This window comes from Ischnura elegans, chromosome 6 (genome assembly GCF_921293095.1).
Source record: "Ischnura elegans chromosome 6, ioIscEleg1.1, whole genome shotgun sequence".
In the NCBI taxonomy this organism is placed as follows: domain Eukaryota; kingdom Metazoa; phylum Arthropoda; class Insecta; order Odonata; family Coenagrionidae; genus Ischnura; species Ischnura elegans.
In genome coordinates this window covers 70,365,536-70,390,180 of record NC_060251.1, presented here as the reverse complement: position 1 = coordinate 70,390,180, position 24,645 = coordinate 70,365,536, and the positions used below count along the sequence as shown (strand labels likewise).

The 24,645-nt window shown below is 37.3% G+C and overlaps 1 protein-coding gene across 1 annotated transcript; it reads left to right on the top strand.

The window, feature by feature from the left end:
• Window positions 1-1,942: 1,942 nt before the first annotated feature.
• On the top strand, window positions 1,943-23,574 carry LOC124160973 (endocuticle structural glycoprotein SgAbd-8-like). Its single transcript, XM_046537111.1, has 4 exons — window positions 1,943-2,109; window positions 9,883-10,013; window positions 17,145-17,313; window positions 22,560-23,574. Exons 1-4 carry the CDS (start codon window positions 2,101-2,103, stop codon window positions 22,683-22,685), a joined length of 435 nt encoding a protein of 144 aa, XP_046393067.1. The 5' UTR covers window positions 1,943-2,100; the 3' UTR covers window positions 22,686-23,574.
• Window positions 23,575-24,645: the final 1,071 nt, after the last annotated feature.

The window sequence follows — 24,645 nt, the reverse complement described above, 5'->3', positions numbered from 1 at the left end:
TCAAACCTTTTTTTAATTTTGAGGTATTGTTTTGATATGAATATACCGTTTTAACTGGATTACGATTTACATGTAACAAAAGTGCTTTACCTAACTCCTTTCATTCAATTATACGGCTGTTAAATGCGTTAAAATATTTTTCCCAACTAGTTAAATTGGAGTACATCTACTCAAATTTATTATTCAACGTATTTTCCCTCCGGTTTTTTCTTGAATGTGTTTTTTTACTGAGCAGAAACAAACGTCTAAGGATTTGCCTTATGATGACCGTTTGAACTGATGTCAGTACTAACCTCAATAAATTTGTAAAAGCACATAATTTCTAAGAAATCAATTGAACGATATTTTCGACTACAGCGATTACCACAATTCCTATCCAAAAGCTGATGCATTTCATTTTTACAAAATTATTTTATAGTGACTTTGGAGAAAAATTAATAAAAACTATTTCTTAATAATACTGGAGGTATTTAAAACAACATTTCAAAATAATAATGAAAAAATACTGCTCCTAAAAAATAGATATTGTAATTACTCCGCAGATAAGTTATGACTTTATACATATGGAAGGCATTGAACCATCAACAATAAACAAAAAGTAACAGAAAGTGCTATCTATGAATATTATTCCCATCATTGGCCTGAAGGGTATCGTAAAATATCGTTAACCTATGTCACGGTCAAATCTTATAAAAAAATGTCATCAATGAAACCAGCATCATACGGATATCCTAAGGACTAACTTCACACAGCTCTCCACTCAGCTACTCCATCCTCAGATATTTTTCTTCAAGATTTTCAATACTTTACAATCAAGATCCTCAATGAATATTGACATTGAATTTGCCATTTTTTGCGACCATAATGACCATCTTTCTCAAAAACACGCAAGAATCAGACTGAAAGCTGCGATTAGGACAAACCGTGCCAATATTCCTTGCTAACATCAGGTACTTAGATTTAGGTAAACGAATATTAAACTATATTTTCCTATTTATTTACCCATTAACCTATAAATTTACCATAACTTATGACTGCATATCAAGTTTTCATGCTTCACTTAGTGAAACCACATATCCATCGTGCGAAATGAATCACTTAATGTTCCACAAAACCTTATTGTTCCAACCCTGGGTTTCAACTGTTATAATGACTATATAGTATTTGAAACCCAGGGTCGGAAGAATTACGTTTTCAGGAACATTACTAAGTGATTAATGTTGCACTATATAATTTATGACAGCAAATCTATTCCTTATAAAAACATGAATTTTATGATATCTATGAAAACAACTTTTTTCACAATTCTTATCCAAATTTTAATGCAATTTATTCCAAACAAAATTATTTTTAAATACCTTTAGAGCCAAATTCATTGACAATATTCCATAATATCGTCACATGACGTCAATTTTTACCCTCTTTTTTTCCACACAAACTTCGTTAAAGAGGACAAAAATCAGCTACTTGTCCTAATTGGAAAATAGATCCGAGTCACAATTTCCCCAGCTTGGGTAGAGATTCACCTCGAGGACAAACTTGAGGACTGTACCCCATCTCTCGGCGACTTGAAGATGGGCTTGGATGTCCTCGGGGGAAAAAGAAGGATGGGACACAGGGAGAGAGGAAGGAGGGGGGTCGCTCGAAGCGTGGGCTGAAAGGGTTAGCTCCCCCCAGGTGGGGGTGGTGCGGAGAATCTGCACCCGGGAGAGATGAGCTCAAGTAGAGGAAATGCGAAAAGAATACGGGAGGGGGGAATGAGTGGGGTGAGTGGGGTGTCTCTCCCTCCCTAAACCCCCACCCCCTTTCCCACACCCACAACACGTCTCTCCCCTCCCCTCCCCCGCCTCCTCCACCCCCCACCACCTCCCCACCTCTCCTCCTCACCTCCACACTACCTCCTGCCGTTTCTCCGTATAAATAGGGGTCCGCGAGCATTGGGCCGGGAGTCAAAAACGTTCGTCTGAGCAACAGCGACAGCCAGGGACAGAAGAGAGAACTGTAAAGGGTGTGCAAGGATCTCGAGAGGATAAATCCCGTGGAGTGGAGATATAGCTGCAGATTGTCGCCGCTGGAGGAAACAAAGGAGCATCATCAGCCATGATTCCCGTGGGTATTCAATCATATAACTACGCTGCGAAGGATTACTCGCTTAGGCTTAGAAAGACCGCGGGCGTACTTCAGCATTATTGTTCATAGTGACTTAGGCCTAAAAAAATCCGCAGGCGTACTTCAATATCATTTTCCATAGTGTGACTTAGGCCTAGAAAAACCATAGGGGTACTTCAAAATTATTGTTCATAATGTGACGGCAAGTCTTCAAAGTGTCGGTTCTTTTTTTCGCCGGTTCTTTCTTAGCTAAGGGGCACAGGCACATTGACATGGTCTCCTTACCAGCTACTATTGGCCACAGCTAGCAATTTAATGTGTTAGAATACCGAATTTGTAGCAATGACGGCTAAATTCATTCGATATCCCGAGTTAGCAACGGCTAATGATAAACAAATAAACGCTAAAGATGCACGAAAACAACCACTGTATCGACAATTCCGTAAATTAACGGAGATTGAAATATTTAGCCAGTGAGCTAAGGCTAAAGATTTTCCAAATTTGCTAAGAATTTCTGACGCGAAACTAATGTGACACACGTTTAAGGATTTGCAATAATCTATGCAAGATGATAATAATAGCCTATTTTATCTTTCCAAGTTCTTTTGTTAACGATCTATGTTACAAGTGCTGATATGAGTAGTTATTGTAGTTGACAAATGTTTCATTTGAAGTTTAAACCAACGTAGCTAGTCTAAAATGGTTTACTTATCTTTGAAACCGATTGTGGGTGGATTTCAACCGTTGTGGGTTCCAATGAGGTACTCCATCACACAGGAAGTTTTAATAACCAAAAGGTTGGTTCGTTCCTAACAACATTTATAAATACATACGGTACCAAATGTGCGAGCTGACCATTTCGGATATTAGAGTAAAACCCAGCTAAAGTAAGTGAAACGTGCATCTTCAAACTCACGATCGTTCTGTAATATTGATAAAAGAGGGTATTTTGGAGCATACGTTGGGCCGTACTGGTCATTCTTTCTGTTCTTGGCTATTACGAAGAGGGCAATGTATAATGTGCCAAGTAACAACCACTGCGACTCAGGACAAACACAATTAGTCTCCAATGAAGCTTGGATACGATCCAAAATTTTCTAGACCCCTCAAGCATTCGAGATATAGAATAAAAGAACGACCACTTAATTGTGAATTCTCGAGCGAGTTTAATATCATTACACATTGGTTTTTCCCGAGATGACGTTACAGCCCTACTTCAACTCAAATTTCTCCTAAAACTGCTTAACTTCAAACAGTTGTAAAATAAATTTACCAAAGTAGAGGATAAACGAGTTATTGGAACAATTCCTGAGAGAGTTGACGGATAAATGTTTCATACATTTTTATTTTTATTCCAAAAAACGTCCTTTCGACTAATTATTCAAGTATTCTTTTTAATTCTTTAAAACATTTTGTATTATGATAAGGTTTTTCTTAAGCAAACTTAACGGTTTATTTTTCTCAAAACATTTTTTCTTAGGCATACTTCACAGTTTATTCAATTTCGTAACCCTTTTGTTAGGACTTAAGTTAAAGAAATAGATATGGAAATGGCAAAATATATGCTCTCAATAGATTATCGGTATTATTTTTCACTAAATAAGGATGTATTCACTAAGGCACGTTTTCCACTTGTTTAACTTAGCTATTGTTTCACTCCGAATTAAAAAAGAAAGCCTTTTTTAATATTATATTACTTTCGCTAGTACTAAATATTCCATGAAGAAGGGCAACCGTAAAAAAAATTGCTAGTTCCACAATTCCAGCAGGCACACCAAAATTTGGGCTTCTTTTCGTAGGTTAATGCAGAATTAGCCTCTAGTAAGCCCGTGGCTACAAAGTCTTCATCGAGTGCATTTTGAATCAAAATCTCTAAACGAAACACTATTGTCCATCTTTACATGGTCTCAAGTCAGGATTCTCCGAATATACGAAGAGGGCACTCATTTTTGTGCCATCAAAATTAATCTTACGAGTGAAACCCAAGACTTGACAACCTCATGTTTTATGAGCCCCCAAAAAATTACGACAAAAAGATATTTCAGTTAAAAATTAATCACCGCCATTCTTAGAGCCAATTCCTTAGTTAGAATGTTTTCGGGCATGCGAAACGATGCGATGCTCCATACCTTAGAATGGATATAAAGACATAAATATTAAAAAAAAGTTACGCCAAAAGTATTCAACACTTAAGTTATATTACTTAGTACTTTTTGGCGTTATTTTTGACGGATTTTTAAATAAATGTCTGTGTTTTGGATAGTATATACGACCTGAATATTGAATTGAAATTACTTAAATGTAACTCTGTCATTTTTAACTGACCTGAGAGCTAATAACACGAAGTTCTAGCGATTTTTGGATACAGGCAACGGGGGAGTAGCCAGAGTTGAACCTAAGTCACGAATATCTGAGTATCCTGAAAGCGTGGCAGCCCGAGCAACAGAGTTTCCCTCGACCTCCCATTGTAGTCGCCTACCTGAAGGCGAGACGCCTCGTCCCAACTAGTCGGCATTATTCCCACAATTACGTCACTGACGGTGGATAAAGGAGGGAAAAATTGTGTAAATTCACCCGGATCGCGAAGACATCCCGTGAAGCAGTTAGTTAGGAGGAGGCAGCACGTCACATTCCTAACACTGCAACCAGCGGCTAGAAAGAAAGAGCATCCGCGGTGACATTAGTCCAAGTGTCTTCGTCGCAAAGGCGCCGGGTATAGCGGAGACGCGGGCCTCGTCTAGGTGAAGCCAATGGGGAGGATTACTTCACACGTGACGCATTGCGAAGTCGGTGGGTGCGGGCGAGCTTCACACAGGCCTTGGGAAGAGAAATACTACACCCATGTCGTCTCGTAGGTTTTTTTCCTTGCCGTGGAAATCAGACAAAAGTGGGCGAAGAGCATAAGCAAGCGAAAGCTGTGTCCTTATTTAGGAAGGAGGTAATTACCATGGGGAATTTAGGTGCATATGAAGCGGGGGGGACATTGAGCTTTGAGGATTCTTGCATACATTCGCAGTAAAAAAAGTACATAGGTAACATACATCTCTTTGGCTATTTCGGCTATAGGTGGCCAAGAAATTAAACAAATATTCTAGCCAATTTTTATCCATATTTATTTAAAAAATTCGGATCTTGAGAATTTTTTAAATATTAACATATGTCACTCAAAACAACTCGAGCAACTTAAGAACTTAGCATGGAAATATATCGTCATCTTTACAAAACAAATGCGTATAAAACGGGCCTAAGATATCACTATCTAATGAGAACAATTAATTTATGCGGTTTTATTTATTTACAAATTTCAAATTTTACCAAATCAATTAAATGGTATCATCGTTAAAATTTTACCCATTACAATCAATATAAGCAATATTTTTTTCTGCCTATTCATTACAGGAATATTAAAAAAAAGATGGTTCATACCAAACTTTATTTTTCATGGATATTTATTTAAATCATACAATGCGTTTCACCGCACCACATTATTACGATGTGCGGAATAATTATGCCGCAGAACAGAGTTACGTCCTTCCATCATTATTTCTTTACCAGACTTTTAGGAATAAAGCGTTAGGATAAAGTCACGATAGGTATATTCACTCCAATTTAACTTCATTTTCTACTTACTTTAGGGAATATTAATGCAGTTAATATTGAGTGAAATACAAGCAGTTAAATATATTGGCGGACAAATTAAGTTTCCCATGCACCAACGCAGACGTTATTCACAAAATCATAATCAGTTTACTGATTCTCATTCAGCGGCATTTATTTCAAATTAAATGGCCCTATGCACGGCAAAATTCTATACTCAATACCGGTTCCGATAACCCAACATCATTTAATAGCTCAAGCGTAAAATATTAAAATAATTGGATGGGGAAAACCTGTGCGCTGAAAATGAAACATCGCTCTGCCATTCTTTCAGTAGATAATTACTTCATCGTGTTTCAAAACGGATAGGGAACCTCATCATCGATTTCCTGTGCCATCCATCCTAACAACAGCGACTTGGGAGAAAAATATAACCATTACTTATGCTCTCTGACAACAAGCAATCATAAACGAGTCACGGATGTGAACGCAACAAGATATTTAAAGCTCCAGAGCTAACAATCAAAGACGCATATAACTTTAGTGTCAAGGACTAGTCATGCTACTAGCAGAATACGCACACCAAAAATCTCCTGATGCAATCGTCCTTACAATATCAGAGGGTGGGGAGGGAACCAGGTTTGGAAACATGCACGGTAGCTTTTGAGCATATAGGACCTTAAATGAGGAAATTATGTACTTGAACTAAACTTAACAGCAGTCACTAAAAAATAGCGCAATACATACCGTGGCTGCTAGTAATATAACAAAATTTGCGAGGAAGAAAACGTATAAATACAGCCTATTCCATTTTTTTGATAGATAAAATCTCAATCTACCACCTCAACACTTGCGTTGCCAATTCTGTAAAATATATTCCAGTTCCATGAAATATTTTCATAGAGATCTATAAAATATTTTCGTACATTTCCGTAAAATCAAGAATTTTATTCCTCAAGTTCTAATGACTAATCCGGCTGGTGAGAAGTCGTCATATACAGCCTAAACAGAAGGGAAAAGGTGTTCGCTGAAAAATATGGACAGGAAATTTAATCCACGACGAAAACTCCAGAGAGTTTCATTATATTTAATAGTAGTTCCCTTTTTAGTTGAAGATCTCTCGGTGTCCACAACAGCTTAGTATCTTCGAGACATCTTCCGACATTTCGACTAGCGACGCGCCGACCGTCATCAGGGATCAAATATACAAATAATTTTGACTCCGCACTTGCGTTACTGGTTGAAATGTTGGACGAAAGCGTGAAGAAACAAAACAGTGTGAAACCTGGGAGTTCTTCCCATTCAAGCATCAGATATGTTCCATAATCTCCATTTATAAATAGACAGAGGATTTAGCGCCCAGTATATACAAAGAAATTTACCGAGTCTGTATACTATATATTACGTCTGGAATGTGATATGAAAGCTAGCAATGTACTTATACCACATCATTTCACGAAATGAAAAAATATATCAGAGTAAATCCATCAAAATAAAAAAAATGCCGTTCCATTTGCGTTATCCTCTTTCCACGGCTTTTTCGATCCTTAACTCTTCTATTTTTTCTACAAGAACAACGAGAGATGACGCAAGTCAATGGTAATCCACAGACTATCCTTGTATTAATTGGCAAATATTGGCAATATATATTGGATTTTCAATTCAAATGAGGATAATCTTAAGATAACCATCACCTTGTACTGGCACTGTTGACACTATATAATACGGAGGTGCGACATTGGTTGGGAAAGCGCTGTTTCTCTATGGAGGCGCAGATTTTTCCGCTTTCAGCGGTGCGTACAGGGAGGAGTGGGGGATGTGTAGATCTGCCGCAACTTCAACCAAGGAAACCTCGTGACCTCAAAATTCCACTCGCAGTAATACAAGCGGTGATGAAGTACACCCGAGACCCTTGTCTCAACAAGTGTCATTTCGCCGAGATTGTCTCGCATGTCGCGAAGATGGGAGTGGGTATGTGGCTTATGGAGTGCACATCGAAAGTAAAACGCATTAAAGACATTCATACGCGGGGGTAGGTCAAGAAGATGCAGCGATAGAAAGGGAGACAAATGAACGCAAAGGACCTAAATTATCTGATGAGATCGTAAAGTAGACGACTTGATGTCTCGCGGGAGGATGAGTCTGGGATTTACGGACCTCCAAACGACATCACTTACGCCTCCTAGCTAGACGTGATCGCCTATTTCGAAGACATAAACACCTATGGAACGATAGCTCTACCAATTCATTTGCTCTCACACGATGCTCTTCCTTTTGGGATGAGAGAAAGCGACGAGTTTGGATGAGAATTTTCCCCTATTTTTTTCTCGGCATGCCTGCATAATTCAGTTCTCGCTTACGATGAGAGGATTTTCCCTAACGTAAAGAAGCGTTAAGATGATATCAGGCGATCCGTTTAAAGCGGCGACACTCGTAAAAAAGAATTCAAGGTCGCCTAAGCTTACAAGTCACTTCATCACGTCATTTCCAACCATCATATCCACTTGCATCGGCTAGGATTTCATCACGGAGACACATGTGAAGAGAAATGCCGCCAAGTCATTGCGCGGACAATCAAATCTTATCAATGGAAAATTTCTGAAATATGAGTTCTGCCAAGAATGATTAAGTTAATCGAGAGAGATTCCCATAAAATCAAATATATCTTTTGCAGTGGGTAATTTCACGTCCAAAGAAAAGGCTGTCAATAAAATATAGACTAATGGAACTGACACTTTCAATTAGAAATGCTAATTCTTTGAATGCATTTTTAAAGCCTTCTAATTAATTTATCATTAGAAATAAAAGTTATAGGATTTGGAAAGAAACCCAACATTTACCAAATGAATATGCTTCTATTCTTAGTTTTTGCTAAATTCGTACACTTCGATTAAATAGTTCAGTGGTTCCTTTCGCCGTATTTTTCCACGAACGTCTTCATTCCCTTTGGTATACCGGATGGGTTCTTAATTGGCATCAACAGACGCGATAGTGGTCAATTGCGGAATATAAATTGTTATTAATAAATCGGAATCTTGTACGAGTTGAAAAATTTGGGTAGGCTCCACTATTCTAGATTTGGTCTATACATTGTGATCTTCAATCACCTTTAAAATGGGCAGGCGAGGAAGAAAGTTAGCTTTAGGCTGTAATTCATTTAATTTCTGGCCGAGTAGTCTTCAGACTTCTACAGCTGAAGACCTTGGATAAAGTTAATTTAAACTTGCCAATTTTTCTTGCAAATAATAGCCGTGAAAGTTAGTAAACAACCTAATATTCCGACGACTTCAATAATAACCAGCGTAAAATGAATTTAAATATACGCTATGAGATTAAAACAGATAGAACGCCATGCTCAATTTGATAAACCCCAGCAAATTTTTTCACTCGCAGCTCATTAAGCTGGAAAAAAGTGAAAGTAGACTACTGTAATGAGAAGTCTTAAATCAGCTTCCAACATCAATCATTTCGTAGGATCGCGAAGTTGGTAACCCTTACTGTAACGAATCAAAAACGAGTTTCTTCAACGCTCAATACTGTGAGATGGGATTTTGAAGGCTTACGAACATGAGAAACGGTTATTCGAATTCAAAGCGTACGCATATTTAATAGAAAAAGACCAACGGCATTTTGATTTGTATGAAAGAGAATGCTTCCGCAGGTCAGCAATTTACCCTGGCTCCCACGTAGGATTTAGCAAAAGAGGTGTTTAGTATTTGTGGTTTCACTTTTAATGATAAATTCCAAAAGTAAGATAACACAACAATAATGAGATAGCGCAAGAGAAAAATGATTATGCTTAACTCAGTCCATGTTGTCAAAGATATAAGACTGCCTAAGCTATTAAACCATTATAACGTTATTAAGAGTTAAATCACATTTTAATGATGAAAATGTAGTTAAATCAACTTGCTTAAATGGTTAAAATAGTACGTATCAAATAAATTGGCTTAGCTTAATGTCAAAGATACTCCCTCTTCACACACTTTTGATGTCCCCATGAAACTGGATATAACTTAAAAACTTATTGATCATAAACAAAAATACAACTTCAAATAAATTGAGCAACAGTTGATACTGGAACTTACCAGTGTAATTGAATACAGTAGAATTATCTTTATCCTTGCCATAAATTTATGCAACTAAGATTTTCATCTCTTTTATTTATGGAAACAGGCACTCATCCTTGCATCTTCATTGATGGTGGCTGCTATGGCAATGCCTCAGCAGCCGGGCTCCAACACTACGCCCATTCCCATCCTCAAGTACGAGAGTGAAGTCAACCACGATGGATCCTACAGATACAGGTGAGAAAAAAAAACAGTGAAGTTTATGAATCACATAATGTTAAATTCCATTCATGCAGGCCCGTATAATATATTCACCAAAAATAAGAAAACATAACTTTGATGACTTTTTAGTTGAAAGCATTACTGGATAACCTAATAGCTTCAATGTTTCACGCAAGTTTTCCAATGGCACGATAAAATACTACATCACTGTTAAGGATTGAAAAGAGCATAGACTTTTACAACGAAATTCCATGAGTAACATATTTAAGTTCAATTAACTGCTACTACCACCTCATTTTCAGCGGTCATAACCCCCTTTTTAAACTTCTAATACTAAAACTTTACAAAATCAATTTTTAGTGACAGTCCAGTAATTTACAAAGATTTGTAGCAGCGATTTCGTTCAAAGACAATAAAATAAAAGCTAGTAAAGCGGAATACTACATGTTTTCCACTAGAAAGTGTTTGGAAAATTTTCACAAGGATTTTCTCGAGATTTAGATATAATATCATTATAACATATCATGAGACCCACTTTATAAAAGGAAAGCGAAAACAAAGACTCCATATCATTCGATTTATAAAACATTTTTTGCTAATATTCAAAAGTAACTTTGAAAATTGCTGAGTATATGAGAATAAAAAAATAGAATTATTCTATGGCCCAGATATTTCACGAAGCTACAAATTTTACACCTTGTAAGTTTAATGAAGAAAAAAATCCCGTAAGAAATAAATGAATTTTCAGTTTACGCTGCTTGACTAACAATCAATTGGTCATACGTGATTCGATACTTGACTGAATCACAGCCACGATTGATTCCGCTAAATTAACAACGCTTACTCCTCACTTTCCATTTTTAGAGTTGGCAAAGCCATCTTCTCTACTTTACCGCATGAATTGATACTTATGCTACTGTCATTACCTGCCATTCATAGAAGAAAATCAAAACAGCTGTAGTAGCCCCAAAAATTATCAATAAAACTCTTTCCCCATAGTTCAGCTACGTGCATGAGTGCCGCTTTGTGATTCATATCTTAATTTGTTTTAAAATGATTTTTTACGAGTTAAAAATAGGTTGTATCTTGAGGGTCATTTCAGCCTCAAGGGAAACACAGCGGGCAGAAATCGAAAACTAATAACTTGTCAAAACTAATATTTCCGTTATTTAACTTAGATGCACGATTTTCCAGTTTTGGAGATTTTTACCTCATAAATCTGAATTTAATGTTTTTTGCCGTAGACCACGTAGGGCCACTCTCTGAAAAAATATGGCGGAAATAGTAAAATACCCTTCTTCAAATATTAAAAGCAATGCATGTAAGATAGGTATTATATTCCTACAAGTACTATCAATGGCGAGCTATAGGCTAATTTACGCTAAAATACGCTAATCATTCGCATGCTACTGCTCTATCGACTCAAGTACGCATAGGAATGTCCACAGCAAAAATACCTAAGCTTTCAATCGACTCGTTAGGAGAGACCCTACCATTAAGCGACCAAATATTCAAAGGAGAAAACTCTTAGAAGCTTAGATGAGCACCTACTGAAGCTCATTGAGTTCTCCAAGGACGCATACTCTCTCGAAGAACGTGGAGACGATTCTTCACGCTTGACTTGACCATTTTTTTCTTCTTTCCAGCTTCTAATGGCCTGGGGGGAATCTCCGAAGTAGCTCTAAGGCAATTTGAATTCCGGTTTCAAACCAGAAAACAATAGCTCCTGCAGGATAAGCGCAGCGCGTGCTCCTTGACTATTTTCCTCCTATTATAAAAGACATATGGCCTTTAGATCGTCGCGGCGGTAGAGATATGAATGACAGAGAAATCCGTGGAAGATATCGCAAAAGGCTTGCTGCATACACATTTCTCTCTTATCTTTATTCCACTCCTTTGAAACCAGTAGCGCCTACATCAGTCTTTTTCCATTGTCCGATCAATCGAAAATACCAATAAATGTTCGACTAATCGAACTCATGATCGACAATTACGACATACGAAGATGATGTCATCAGCTGGAAGTGATTGCTTTATCAAGAGCTTAAGTTTAATCGAAAGTATAAGCTCCATGAAGAATCTTTGACCAGCACTGAGATATAATAAAGCCCTCATCTGATTAGAAGTCATAAAATTGTTTACAGGACTATTTGTGTAAAAGCCTCCGACAACAGCCCGTAATATACATGATATATTCTTGAAAACCAGAGATTTTTCTCAGAATTCAAATTAAATCTTCCTTATCATTAACTACTCATCTATGCAGTAGTTTTTGTAGTTAACGTCAAAACGTTATAATTCAGTAACAAGAAAAGAATTGAAAGAATCTTAGCATACAGACAGGTTTTCATGTGGAAATAAATTTATAATTTATATGAAAATTGTAGAATTCCGAACTTTTACATTTCCTGCACCATGAATGTTAAAACAGCTTCCGATCTAAAACAGAAAAAAACTAAAATTGACCATCCTCAAAAGACTGACCAAAGAAATGAACCTAACTTTAGATTTATCTCTCTATAGATATTTATAAGGCATGGCGACATCTTTCCTTCAATTCAAGCGGGTATTTAGGTGAAAGTACAGGGCAGAACTGACATTATTGTGATTGAAGGGGTAGAAACTCGAACACAAAATACTAGCGGTCGTGACACAGTAATAAAATTCTTACATGTACTTTCTCCTAGGGTCCTCCTATAAGGCTCGCGGCGATAAGATGCCGAAGGTAAATCTCTTTCCTGTTTTCAAGTGAAATATGGAGCAGAGAACTTAGGGTCTAACAACCATGTAGGGAAACGTTTCTTCCACATCATTTGAAAGAGCAGAACAATTCATGCACTATTTGGAGAAAGCTACAACGGGCTTCAGTCAGCTGGATACCATTGTTGAGTGATTAACCTCTATCCTTTTCATTAACCGTAGTAAGAAATATACACAAAATTTGAAGAGTAATTTATTAAAAGTATAATTCCATCCAAGCTGGTTTTACTGTCTACTGATAGTCCTTTTCATATCCCAACAACGAAAATTTATTCCCGGATTTGCGATAAAATACGATACATTTAGCTCGAGTTTTGCAAAATAATCAAATACCCTGAATGCCGAAGTAAAAAATGGAAAAAATGAAATGTATGAACTTTTCTCTCATGCATGAGACCGTACTAGAAAGGAACGATCGACACATACATGGTTATGTGCAATATCTAAATTCTGTTCCTATAGTCCTGTGTAAGATACTTACCGCAATTGAGAAAAAATAGTAATGATGATGTTTTTGCTGAAAACATTACTCGCTTACCCAAAGCCTTCGTATCACGAATGGTAAATTTAGCAAACACAACACTATATAACTATTAAGGATCAAAAAGTGATTATACGACCAATATGCATGAAATAAAACGTTATGTCTCGGTTTGCGAAGCTTGAAGTATGTTTTCGCCCCCTATTTCTTTCTCAGAAATCCTGGATCACATAATACGGAATCACTTCCGCCGATTTTTTCCCCGAAATTCCCGCCGCACAAAAGGATTAAATTATTGGATGCCAAGAACGGAGGTGTCGAGGAAGATTCGTGACCGATGAGAGCACGCAATTTTATTTTATTCAAGCTGGCCCATCCAACCGGCGAGGCGCCCGCCCCTAAATCGACACGAAGATCACCAGGTGCGCTCAATCATGAATTTCCGGTTTCTACATGGCAATCAAAAACTCCTGCACATTGCGCTCATGATCCTACATTCATTCAATTGATCTTTTTTTAAATTTATTTCATAGAAACCACTGATCACAATGCCGTAAAAATCCGACATTACAATACGCATGACAAAATTTTATGCAGAGCATACGAAGTAATTCATGTAGTTCTAGCTAATTATATAAGGATTAATGAAATAAAGGTGATGAAATGTAAAAATATTTGTAATTCCACACAATGGCGGATCTTTGGGGGGGGGGTTTAAGGGGGCTATCCCCCCTTGGGTATCCAATTTATACCCGATAGAATGGTAATTTTTTCTGACCCCCCGCTAATGCTGGAATTTTAACCCCCACTTAGAAAATATTAAAAAATTACCCCTCCCCCCTTGTCCCCATCCTGGATCCGCCACTGATTTCACATAAATTGAATACTGTACAACCTAGGTTCCGACGTGGTAATTCATCATCTGGTACATATCGAAGAGAGAGAATATGCACAAGTACCAGACGATTACGTGCTACGTTGAAACTTATTCGGAATCACAAAGTATTTTTACATTTCATCATGTTAATTCGTTTCCATTTAATCACGTCTGAGACCAAAAAACTGAAGGTTAGATTAAATAATGATCTTTAGTTCGTAGCAAGCGAGTTCACTCTCAAAAAGGCAATGACTCGACCTTTCATTCATACAGCATGGATTCCGGCGATAGTCTTCGATAGAATGTCGTAAAACTAGTTTTAAAATAACCTGTATCAGTTTGTTTACTCATTGCGATACTCGATCACCGCTATCCCGCTATGTTTTTGTTAACCAACTGTTTGTCTCGGGATCACTTTATTGGTGGAAATCGATATCGTTTCAACACGCAGTAAATTGCCACGATAAAATGACAGTGACAACAATACGTAACTTCGATTTTGTGGATGGTTAGATAACCATGGCTGGCTGGAATATGAGAATAGATCCTCAGGATGGATTTGCCTTCGATCGTCATAAACAGCAGGATGCGTTGCCATGGAAAATTATGAGCCTTAACATCAAAACGTTTTCATGAGGAGCCATGAAGGATTTGCTTAAGACTTCTGGCGCCACAATCCTTGCGAGTCGAACCGCAGATGAGGAATTTTAAACACCCATTTCTCGAGAGGGCTCATCAGGTGAAAATTTAAATAGTGAGGTGCGAGTGGTCCGGAATTTTGAGACCAAATATCTCAAAAGTTAAGTGTATGAAGAGACACATGTGCACAGTTTATGTAAATGATCGTAGGGTTTTCGTTTAGGGTTACGAAAGCTGGGAATTTACTTAGAGTCCTAAACTATATGTATTTGCCCATGAAAATTTTAACCATATTGTCCGCATAGTCATTGTTATACGTGGTTGGCACTCTGACCTGAAGGAATTTCAATTACTATAACCTAAAAACAATTGCAAAGGAGTTTGATTCATTTCAATTTATAACCTACTTCAGTGAAACACTTGTATCAATAAAACAGTTTGTATATACTTCCCACAACCAATATTCTTCAAAATAAAGGTAGCACTAAAAGGGTTCCCCAAGTAAGTAATAAAAGTTTACCAGAGTATAACTTTTTCTGTCACAATATTCCAGAAACGTGAACGCTACTTGAAAATAAAACTAATTACATAAAATACTAGATAGCAACATTAATAAAATAAAACTTGGCCAGAGTATTACTTTTTCATTCAAAATACTCCAGAAACAAGAACTCTATGAACAAAACAAGAACATTAACCACAGTAATGAGCGGCAATGCAGCATAGGATCACAGCCAATTCACGTCTTTTATATTTTTCCGAAGACACAACAGATGGGAGCTTAACTTAGACGGGAAGAGAACCAAGCTTATTTCTGCTCACCTTGAAAAATTATCCCAGACTTAAAAAGACCTCGCGATGGTCCTATCCTCTTTGAAGGTCAGTTTAGCTGGCATGGAGTCTAGGCCCCGCGCCGTGTGAAATTCTCACATATAGGGCCCTTTTCATTCCAACTGGGAATTACAGTTGCCATATTTAAAAAGCACTCGTTAGTGTTTTGTACTCTAAGATCAACTGTCCAGCTAAAATGAGATTCATGCTCGGAAAATTTGTCATAACCACCTTACAAAAATAATAAATCTAAAGAAAAAAAAGCGCTGAGGTTAATATATCCTTCCCAGTCAGGATTTCACGAAAATAACACGCAAGTTCACACAAATTATCCGAAAACACCTTGAAGATTTTCATTTATTTAATCAGAAGTAAATCTTGATTAGTTGCTGTGCAGCATATAAATGTCTTTTTCGCGAAAATTTTCAAATTATTTTAATTAACTTCACCAACAAGCGTATAAAATTTGATTTCCTAGAAAATATCTAGAACATTTTGTTTGAAATACCACTAATTTATGTACTACATAAACATCAATCTTTTACGCACTGTACAAATAAATACATGATAGAAATCAAACACCCGTTTTGACAAAGAAAACGATGTACTTTGCTTCACGGCGTATCGATGATGATAAAAATAAAAAAATCAATATAAGAGCTTGTACACCGTCTGAAGAAACCAAATTTTTGTTACAAGAGCATATAAATTAAGTTTCTTCCACGAAAGTGGCGCATCAGTCGAAGTAAAACTCTTGAAAAGGTACCGTCTCTATTAATTAAATAATCTGAATGTATATCACTCAGAGAAACAACCTTTTGGCCGGTTTAAACCCAATTCAATTAACACCAAGGTCCATTCCATTCCCTTCAATGGAGAAAAATAATTCTCTCCCCCAATCCCCGATTACTAGTAAGTTTTCCCGCAACACGATTTTTAGCATCTCCAACCCGCGTTGAACTCAGGGAATTCTTTCGGGGAAGAGATGATTGTTACATTTTTCCACGTCCATTCCAACAGTGGTTTTTGCGTGACACCATCACGTAGACTAACTTTCGTCAGGCTATTACCCTCCGACTCTACCGGGAGTAATTTAGAACAATTCCCGCCAACATCGCTTATATAAGTAAATACACCAAGAACGAATCATGCGTTTACCATTCTACAAGTGCATCGTTTTGATTCGATTATAACTTTAGTTTTATCTATGGTCATCCATGCATATGTCGCAATATTGCAAATTGTACTATGCATAATATCATTATGGAACGGTTAACCTTTACCTTATGGAACGCTTTAGAATGGAACTTAACTTAGTGTTCCCATCATAGATCGATTCTCTAGGAGAACTCTTGGATCTGATTTATGTTTATTTTTCTATAATTTGCTTTTAATTTTTTAAATATCTGCGAAGAAATAAATTCTATTAATTTATTCTTTCAAAAGTTGATTTTGAAAGTAAAACTAAAATAAAGAGCGTGCATATATGTTTTCAATCGCATTGGCAAGGCGCAACGTTCCTAATGTTTCCTCTCTGTTTTTCCATTTTCTCCCGCAGCTACGAGACTGGCAACGAGATAGCCGTTGAGGAGAAGGGCGAGCTGAAGAACCGCGGCGTGGAGGGACAAGAGGCGCAGAGTGCCATCGGCTCCTACTCGTACACCGCACCCGACGGCACCCGCATCACTGTCACCTACACCGCCGACGAGAACGGCTTCCAGCCACAGGTAAAACGATCACCCACGATTCATTACACCATACTCACCACACGCTATCAATGCGCTCATCCAAGCTTGCCACTAGGTGCTGAATTTCGGAGCGCTCTTTTTATATGTAAATCTACTCACTTCATTTGAATAATTTTTACACCCCAACAGTATCCCTCTGTACTAATTTTGCACAACAAATTAATCAATTGCGATCGTGTTTACTTGGCCGAATACACAAATTAAGTTTATAATGACACATAAAGTTTTTTCACTCTTACTTAGTGATACAAATAGTAATTTTCCTTGCTTAGGTTAGGGTAGAGCTCGCCCTGAACCTAGTCTAAGGGGTTTGCAAGTCGCACATTGAGGGTAAGGATGGGTTGGTGAACTCCCGGGGCCATCTCCTATTGGGAAGACTTTTGCTTGGGGTTGTCGGAAATGTACACCTGTTATTGGGGATAATGTTTCCTTAAATCAATATAAAAAAACCATATTTTTTGAGAAACCAAGACAAATTATAGTTGATTATACTTTAGACGTTTAAAAACTAAGATTTCCCATTGTTTCAACATGTAGTTTAAAAAGTAATAGTCACCCATTAATCAACCAGTACTGATTCGGTATTTGAAAATATTATTAAAGCTTTTTATTAACACTAAAATTGTTAACAATCTATCTTTCACATTTAACTGAATCCGTGTAACTCTTTTTAAAATCTAAAATCTCCAAATTAAACTGCAGTAATAGGTATAGCAGCAATCTTTTTGCGGAAATAATGATCAATTTTAATGTAAAACTGCACTGAAAAATTAATGCAAAAAAATAAAGAGACCATTCATCAGGTAAAGAATTTTCAAACACTGATGCATGAATGAAATATCAATGGCATGATTTTTACTTGCACGAATTTGCTAGGAATACATTCCTATCACGTTCCTTTGAAGCGTTTGTAAAAAGAAAAAAATATTTAGCCGCCAAGAGAGAAACAGAACGCTAGTCAACTCATTTCTTTCCCGTTGACTGTTAACATGTTCTATTTGAATACAAGGTAACTCCGAGGGAATAGTTAAAATAGTGATGTTCGTACCAACTCAGCTGCTTTAGACAACAAAAAGTTGGTTCAGAGCTCAAGGGAAGGTATATACAAACTCTCAAGGTGGCTTTAGAGAACGCAAGAGCTGAGACAAAAAATAAAACTCTCACCTTCGGTATCAAAATAGAAAGGTGAAAAATATATACTTAATGAAATACTAAGCCGTATATACCAATAAATCTTATAATCACACACGAAGATGAATTTCACAATTCTCACTCAATGATTCAACCTGAAGGTTTACACGTAGATCTTGTCTTGAACCTATCCTAAGGGGTGTGAAAGTCAAACATTCACGGTAAGAGTGGGGCAGTAAATTTCTATGGGCCATTTCAAACTTTGAAACTTCAGCTTGGGGTCGTCGGATTACTTCACCCACAACTACTGCTGGAGATAATTCGCTTAAAATCAAAACTAAATTCCCAGTAATTCTGAGAAATCTAGATGAATTATATTATAAACGCTACAAAAATAAGATTTCTCATTGTAAATTTTTACTGAAAATCAGGATATCATTAAAAACCTCCACAAAATTTCCTCGTTCGTGAGTATAAAACTAAAAAAAAATGAAATAACCAATCGAAGTAATCATTGTGTAAACAAATGCAATCACCGGAATCAGGCAATTAGAACCATAAGATCCATCACGTGACCCAAAATTTTGCCATTCCAATATTAGGATCATGCAGAGAAGCCGAATATCCATCTTGTTCAAACGTATTCTGAGGTTCGAAATTGCCTGTTTCCACATCCTCGGCTACTTACGAGAAGGAAGAGTATTGCGGGAATATAGCGGTGGGAGGGATTACTGTTGGTAGTCAGAGGAAACAGCTGAGATATTGGGAAGGGCACCTACTTTAACTGCCTAGCCGTCTGCGAAGATTGAGTGAGACTTTTTTTCCCTTTATCAACTGCAGCAAGGTCGTCGCACCTTTTGTGTTCTCGCGACCGGCCCGTGAGAACCCTCGCTGCGGAGGGCCAATGGGAAAGGTTTGCGCTGCGCAACTGTTTAGGACGGAGGCACCGCTAATTGGGCAAGGAAAGCAGTCTTTAACTAGAGACGGATAAATCCGAGGACGAGTTGAGAAACAGCCCCCCCAGCATTGCCACGTTCCTTTATGATCATTATAACTTTAACGAGCCATTTAACCAGCGCGCGCTCAAGGGAACCGAGAACTTATGAGAGCCGAATTATTCAGTTAACAGATTTTTAACCCGACAATGATATCCTGGAGAATTTTCATGAGTTTCCTTCAAATATTTCCAAGATTTGACACAGTGTGACAATTGAGATTGTTTTATTGGACTAACATTGGCAATAGATAGTTAAAGACTACCTCAAGTACCAACGTTTTATCTTTTGTCAATTGAATTTATTGATTTAAAATTGAATAACTGAATCACTTTGCAAAAAGTTGCTTAACTGAAAATAAAGCTGCTGCCTCATTCTATGGCAAATGCTTACAGTTCACGTACTCAAGCTCAGCTTGAATAGGATGCCGTAGCATAGTGGCTTAAGCACTACTTAATTAAATGATAACTTTTACGTGCAATAAATAATATATTTGGCTCCTGAAATTAGTGAATATTGGATCTAAAAATAATTTAAGTAAGAAACTGATCCCCGCTATTATTAAGACATTTCTTGGGTATTGCATTCCTTGGTACCCTCATCAGGTAACATTCACTGATTATTCTAACAACAACGATGGATTAATTGCGATGTTCTATCTCCGAATCTAGCTATAATTTACATGTACTTACGGGGTAGTTGAAAACAGTAGCATCATTTTTCGAATTTAAAAACGTATTATAACGATTTCACGCAGAAGTAAATCGCAAAGTTTCGGTTTTAAATTGTTTTTAATTGCGTGAAATAAGTGAGATAATAAATTGTCACTCATATGATAAACGCAGGTTTTATTCTCCAGAATCATTGACGAAAAAGGAAAAATACTGCGGATTAATGTATAAGATTTAGTAGTTACTTAAAATTACCTAAGATTAAAATTCCATTTGTTACTGTATGATCCAAAAACTAAATTTACTTTTGCATGGACTGCATTTGCATGTTTGACGATGTGAAGCACAACGTTTGCACGGAATGTAAAATATTATCAAAATGTATTTCCGGCCAGGAAAAAAATTAAGCACATCTCAGCGCTTTTTCTGTCAAGCTTATCTTTTGAATGCCAAATCTTTTGCAACACAGACACAAAGCATGATAAATTCTCAATGCATATTTCACCTTCGGTAGTTCTCAAAACACAACGCTTAGGCCGCACGCACGTAAACACACAGCTTGTGCAGGTGTGGAGGAAAGGATAGGTACTCATTAACAGTTCAGTGGCTCTAATGTACGCTAAAATGTCATTTACAGCTGTCTATTGGAAAAGGTGCCGGAAGGAGATGAATGGTGAATCCAAACCAGCAAACACGTGGTAAGCATTCTCTCCTGGGATAGCCAGTCTCGTGAACTAACACTAAGTGGAGGACTTAGGAAAGGTATAACATAATCCCCTGAAGTACTTTCTCTCTAACAATCATACCTATGATTCAGAAATCCCATTTGTTGAATTGATATATTGATGGAACATTTTCCTAGCCTACAATACTATTAACTAAATAAAATTTTACTATTATCTCGCAGATATAATCACATGCATTAAATTCCTAGATTATATTAGCATTCCTTTCTTCATCATCATCTTTTTTGGCCTCTTATTTTTTTATCATATTCCTTGAATAATACTTTGAATTAAATCACAATTCACTTCTATCATTATTCTTCGTATCAATCCTTTATGGCACGTCAAAAATGGCAGCCAGTGATTTCAAAATCATTTCCCTGTATTTTTCATTAAAACATGAGTTCCTTTGATCGGTTGTATAGAAATAATTTCATTTTTTTCATCGAGTGAAAAATGTTTTAACAACAAACTTAAAAAATTTAAATAATATACATCCACATTTACAATTTTTAATATATAAAACAATATATTTTAATGACGGCCCTATTTAAAAAGAACTACATTTTGGAGTTTATATTTTTTCACCATAAGTAACTGCGGTAAATTGCATAGGAATGTCTACGTGCCTAACAAGCGATCCACTGACTGAAAAATAGGAGTTTTAAAACCGTTTTAAACGAGCCAGACAGGATACATTATAATCTGCGCAACCATGCTAATCACGTTGAAAACTACAAGATGTAAATAGTCAGATTTCAACAAGTTCTATTATATTTTCCAAGTCACGCTGGAGTACACAAAAGACTACATAATATGTATGCTCTGATCTACAGCGTACTCACAGTTTACATGTGAGTGCCTCTTGTAAAACAATCTCATACCAGAGAGATTATATTAGATTGAAAAATCAATAGGGGAGCTAAGCCCCCAGGGCACTTAGACCTTAGGGTCTATTGTGCCAATCACCGATGATTTGATCACTCATAGAGGCCTACAATCTTAGTGAACCCCAATGGGAAGATCTCTCACCTCCCTGGGCTCTATATGAAGTGAGCCCAAGAATTTATAACAAGCCCTCATGATTGCAGGGCATTCCCATATTAGATGGGCAGTCTTTCATTCTCCCATATCGCACCATCTACACTCATGCGAGACTGTTATTCCCAGTACGTGCACAAATCTCATTACGAGATAGTCTTACATTTTTTATAACAAGTATCTGTGGTAAGTTTGAAAGGAACTTTTACGTGCTTAGCGAGTAATCCACAGCCAAACTGATAAATTGAATTCTTTCAATGGTATTAGGCTCAACTATGTGGAAGTTGATATTCGAAAATGAAAAGGAGACTTCGTTGACTTCCACTGATTTATTTCATCCGTACGAGATGTTTCGAGATTATCAAGTAACTTGGTAAACAAACATAGTGGTCATCATCAGGTATGTCAACGAATTCTCCTTTTCATTTTGATAAATTGAACTTTTAAGGCCGTTTTAGACGAGGCGTAAACGGTACATTCTGATGATCAGCAAAATTATGCCAATCATAATGAAAACACATGGTAAGCAGGCCTACCACCGTTCGGAGTTGACTTCTGTTCATAAGTAGAAGTCGTCTCACGAATCTACGATAATATTCTCCAATAAAAAGCTTAGCAAGAAAGTAGAGAGAAGACCCTTCTAACTTTTTTCTTTCACACAGGGAGCTCACCTGCCGACACCGCCGCCAATCCCTGAGGCCATCCAGAGGGCGCTGGACTACATTGCATCCCTTCCGCCCAACCAGAGGCAAGGTGACCAGGGTGAGGGACCCAACAGGAGGAGATAGGCGTCAGAAGACAACTAACTAAACCACGGGATGTCAAAGCGATCCAAAGGGATGGACGAGCGGTGGACTACGGTCAGCGTGGCGCCACCTATATTATACTCCACCAACCACGACAGCGGCCATCTTCATCGACAAAAATTCTCAACCGATCGACTAACCCACACGCATGCACTTCAAGCGGTCAACTCCACTTCACACCCGTTCGTCAGCATGGACAACACCTTGAACTTGGCCTCCAATATAGCGGCAGGCAATGTAGGGAGTGATAACCTAGTTCAATACCTCACCCTGTCACCACCATGAAAAACACCAGCATGGACTCAGAGGAAAATAGAGGAAGTGAGATTCAAGTTCAATGCTTTCTCTTGGAGAAATTAACAGGGTGTGCAGAGTTATATAATAAACCACTTGCTGGAGAAACGAATGGTGACGTGCGTGCTTCCATTACATTGCTACAATATAATTATTTTTATAATAAAAAACGCAATCAGTAAAATGAAAGCTTTTTAATCTCAAAAAAGAGTACTTTTTTGTATCTTTGTTTTTTCCATTTCCTCGCAGCTGAGGTGAAATTATTCGCTCAATCTATTTCTCAAACACTGTGAACTGTCATTTTATATTTTTTTCCTCGCAGCACAAAAAATACAAAAAAAAATAGCCCGACCAAATGGTAGAAGGGTAAAAACTCGCAAAATGGATAGCATAAATATTTGTAATAATTATATATATACATTTTGGAAATCCGAAGGCCAACCTGGAGTCACATGGGCCCGGTGCCAGGAATGGGAGGATTTCCTCTGGCAGCGTTAGCTAGACGTATTTGTAATTATATTTTTGCTGTAAATCAAGTGAACGTGTAACCGGGCCCAAATAAATATTTTTATGTATACACCGGCAGTTATTCCTTCAAATTGTGAATCCTTGATTCCCCCACCCTTATATCATCACTCTACGTGAAAATCATAGCTAAATGCAAAAATGCATTCATTTTGACCTAAAAGCATAGCTACAATTATTAAAGTTAATAAACATTCTACTGCAATAATTAGTTGTTACAATTATAATTAGAGTTGTATTTATGATTACTGCACTAGAATAATTAAAACTTTCACCCCATTTCCTTCGATATGTAGAAATGCACGCAAAATGTGTCAAGTAAGCAAAAAACCGCCAATCAAACACACCTGAAAACAAACATTGAAAAAAGTCTGCGCTTCTGAAGCTTCATTTCGAGTAATTCTGGAGTGACTTTGTCCAGAAGAGGCTTTATGAAGGTTTCACCAATAATCTGCCATCATATGTGTGTCCCAACCTCCTTAGTAGTGGTCCTCTGTAGTTTTCATACTCTGAAGAAATATCTCACCTTGCTCTTCGTTTGTCTTTCCTAAATATTCCGAGAAATAGTCAAGGTGGCTACGTAAACCCTGAACCTTATCACTTATTATGCATCCAAGGTAGCTAAACTTTTGAAGCATCTCATCTGGTAGCTTTGCATAATTATTGGCTTTGGAATTTCTAAAAACTTTCCGCACAACGTTAGCAGTTGACATCCATGGATTTTTCTTAACCTCATTCATGAGCAGCAAGGGAACTCTAATTAGCTTTCTGATTTCTGGGTCACCAAAAATTCCAACCATAAGCTTCTCTGAGCTGATTTGACGAATTCTTCCTCCTAGGTATACAAAACACTGCTCCTTTTCATCAAGGTCCTCTAAAAACTGCTTCAAAAGGATTATTGTTGTGTGCAGTCGAAAAAATTATTTCATCTTATTTAACTAATTGATTTTCAATTTAATTTTTCTCTCCAACAACAATGGCTTCTCCCAGACACTCCTTCCTCATCCAGTGGTTTTCTCTGTCTCTGGCTTCCCATAAAGCATATGAAACATGGATATTACATACAGCCACTTTTTTTTCCTAGGAGAAAGTTTTACCAAAAACCAATTTTAGATCCACACAA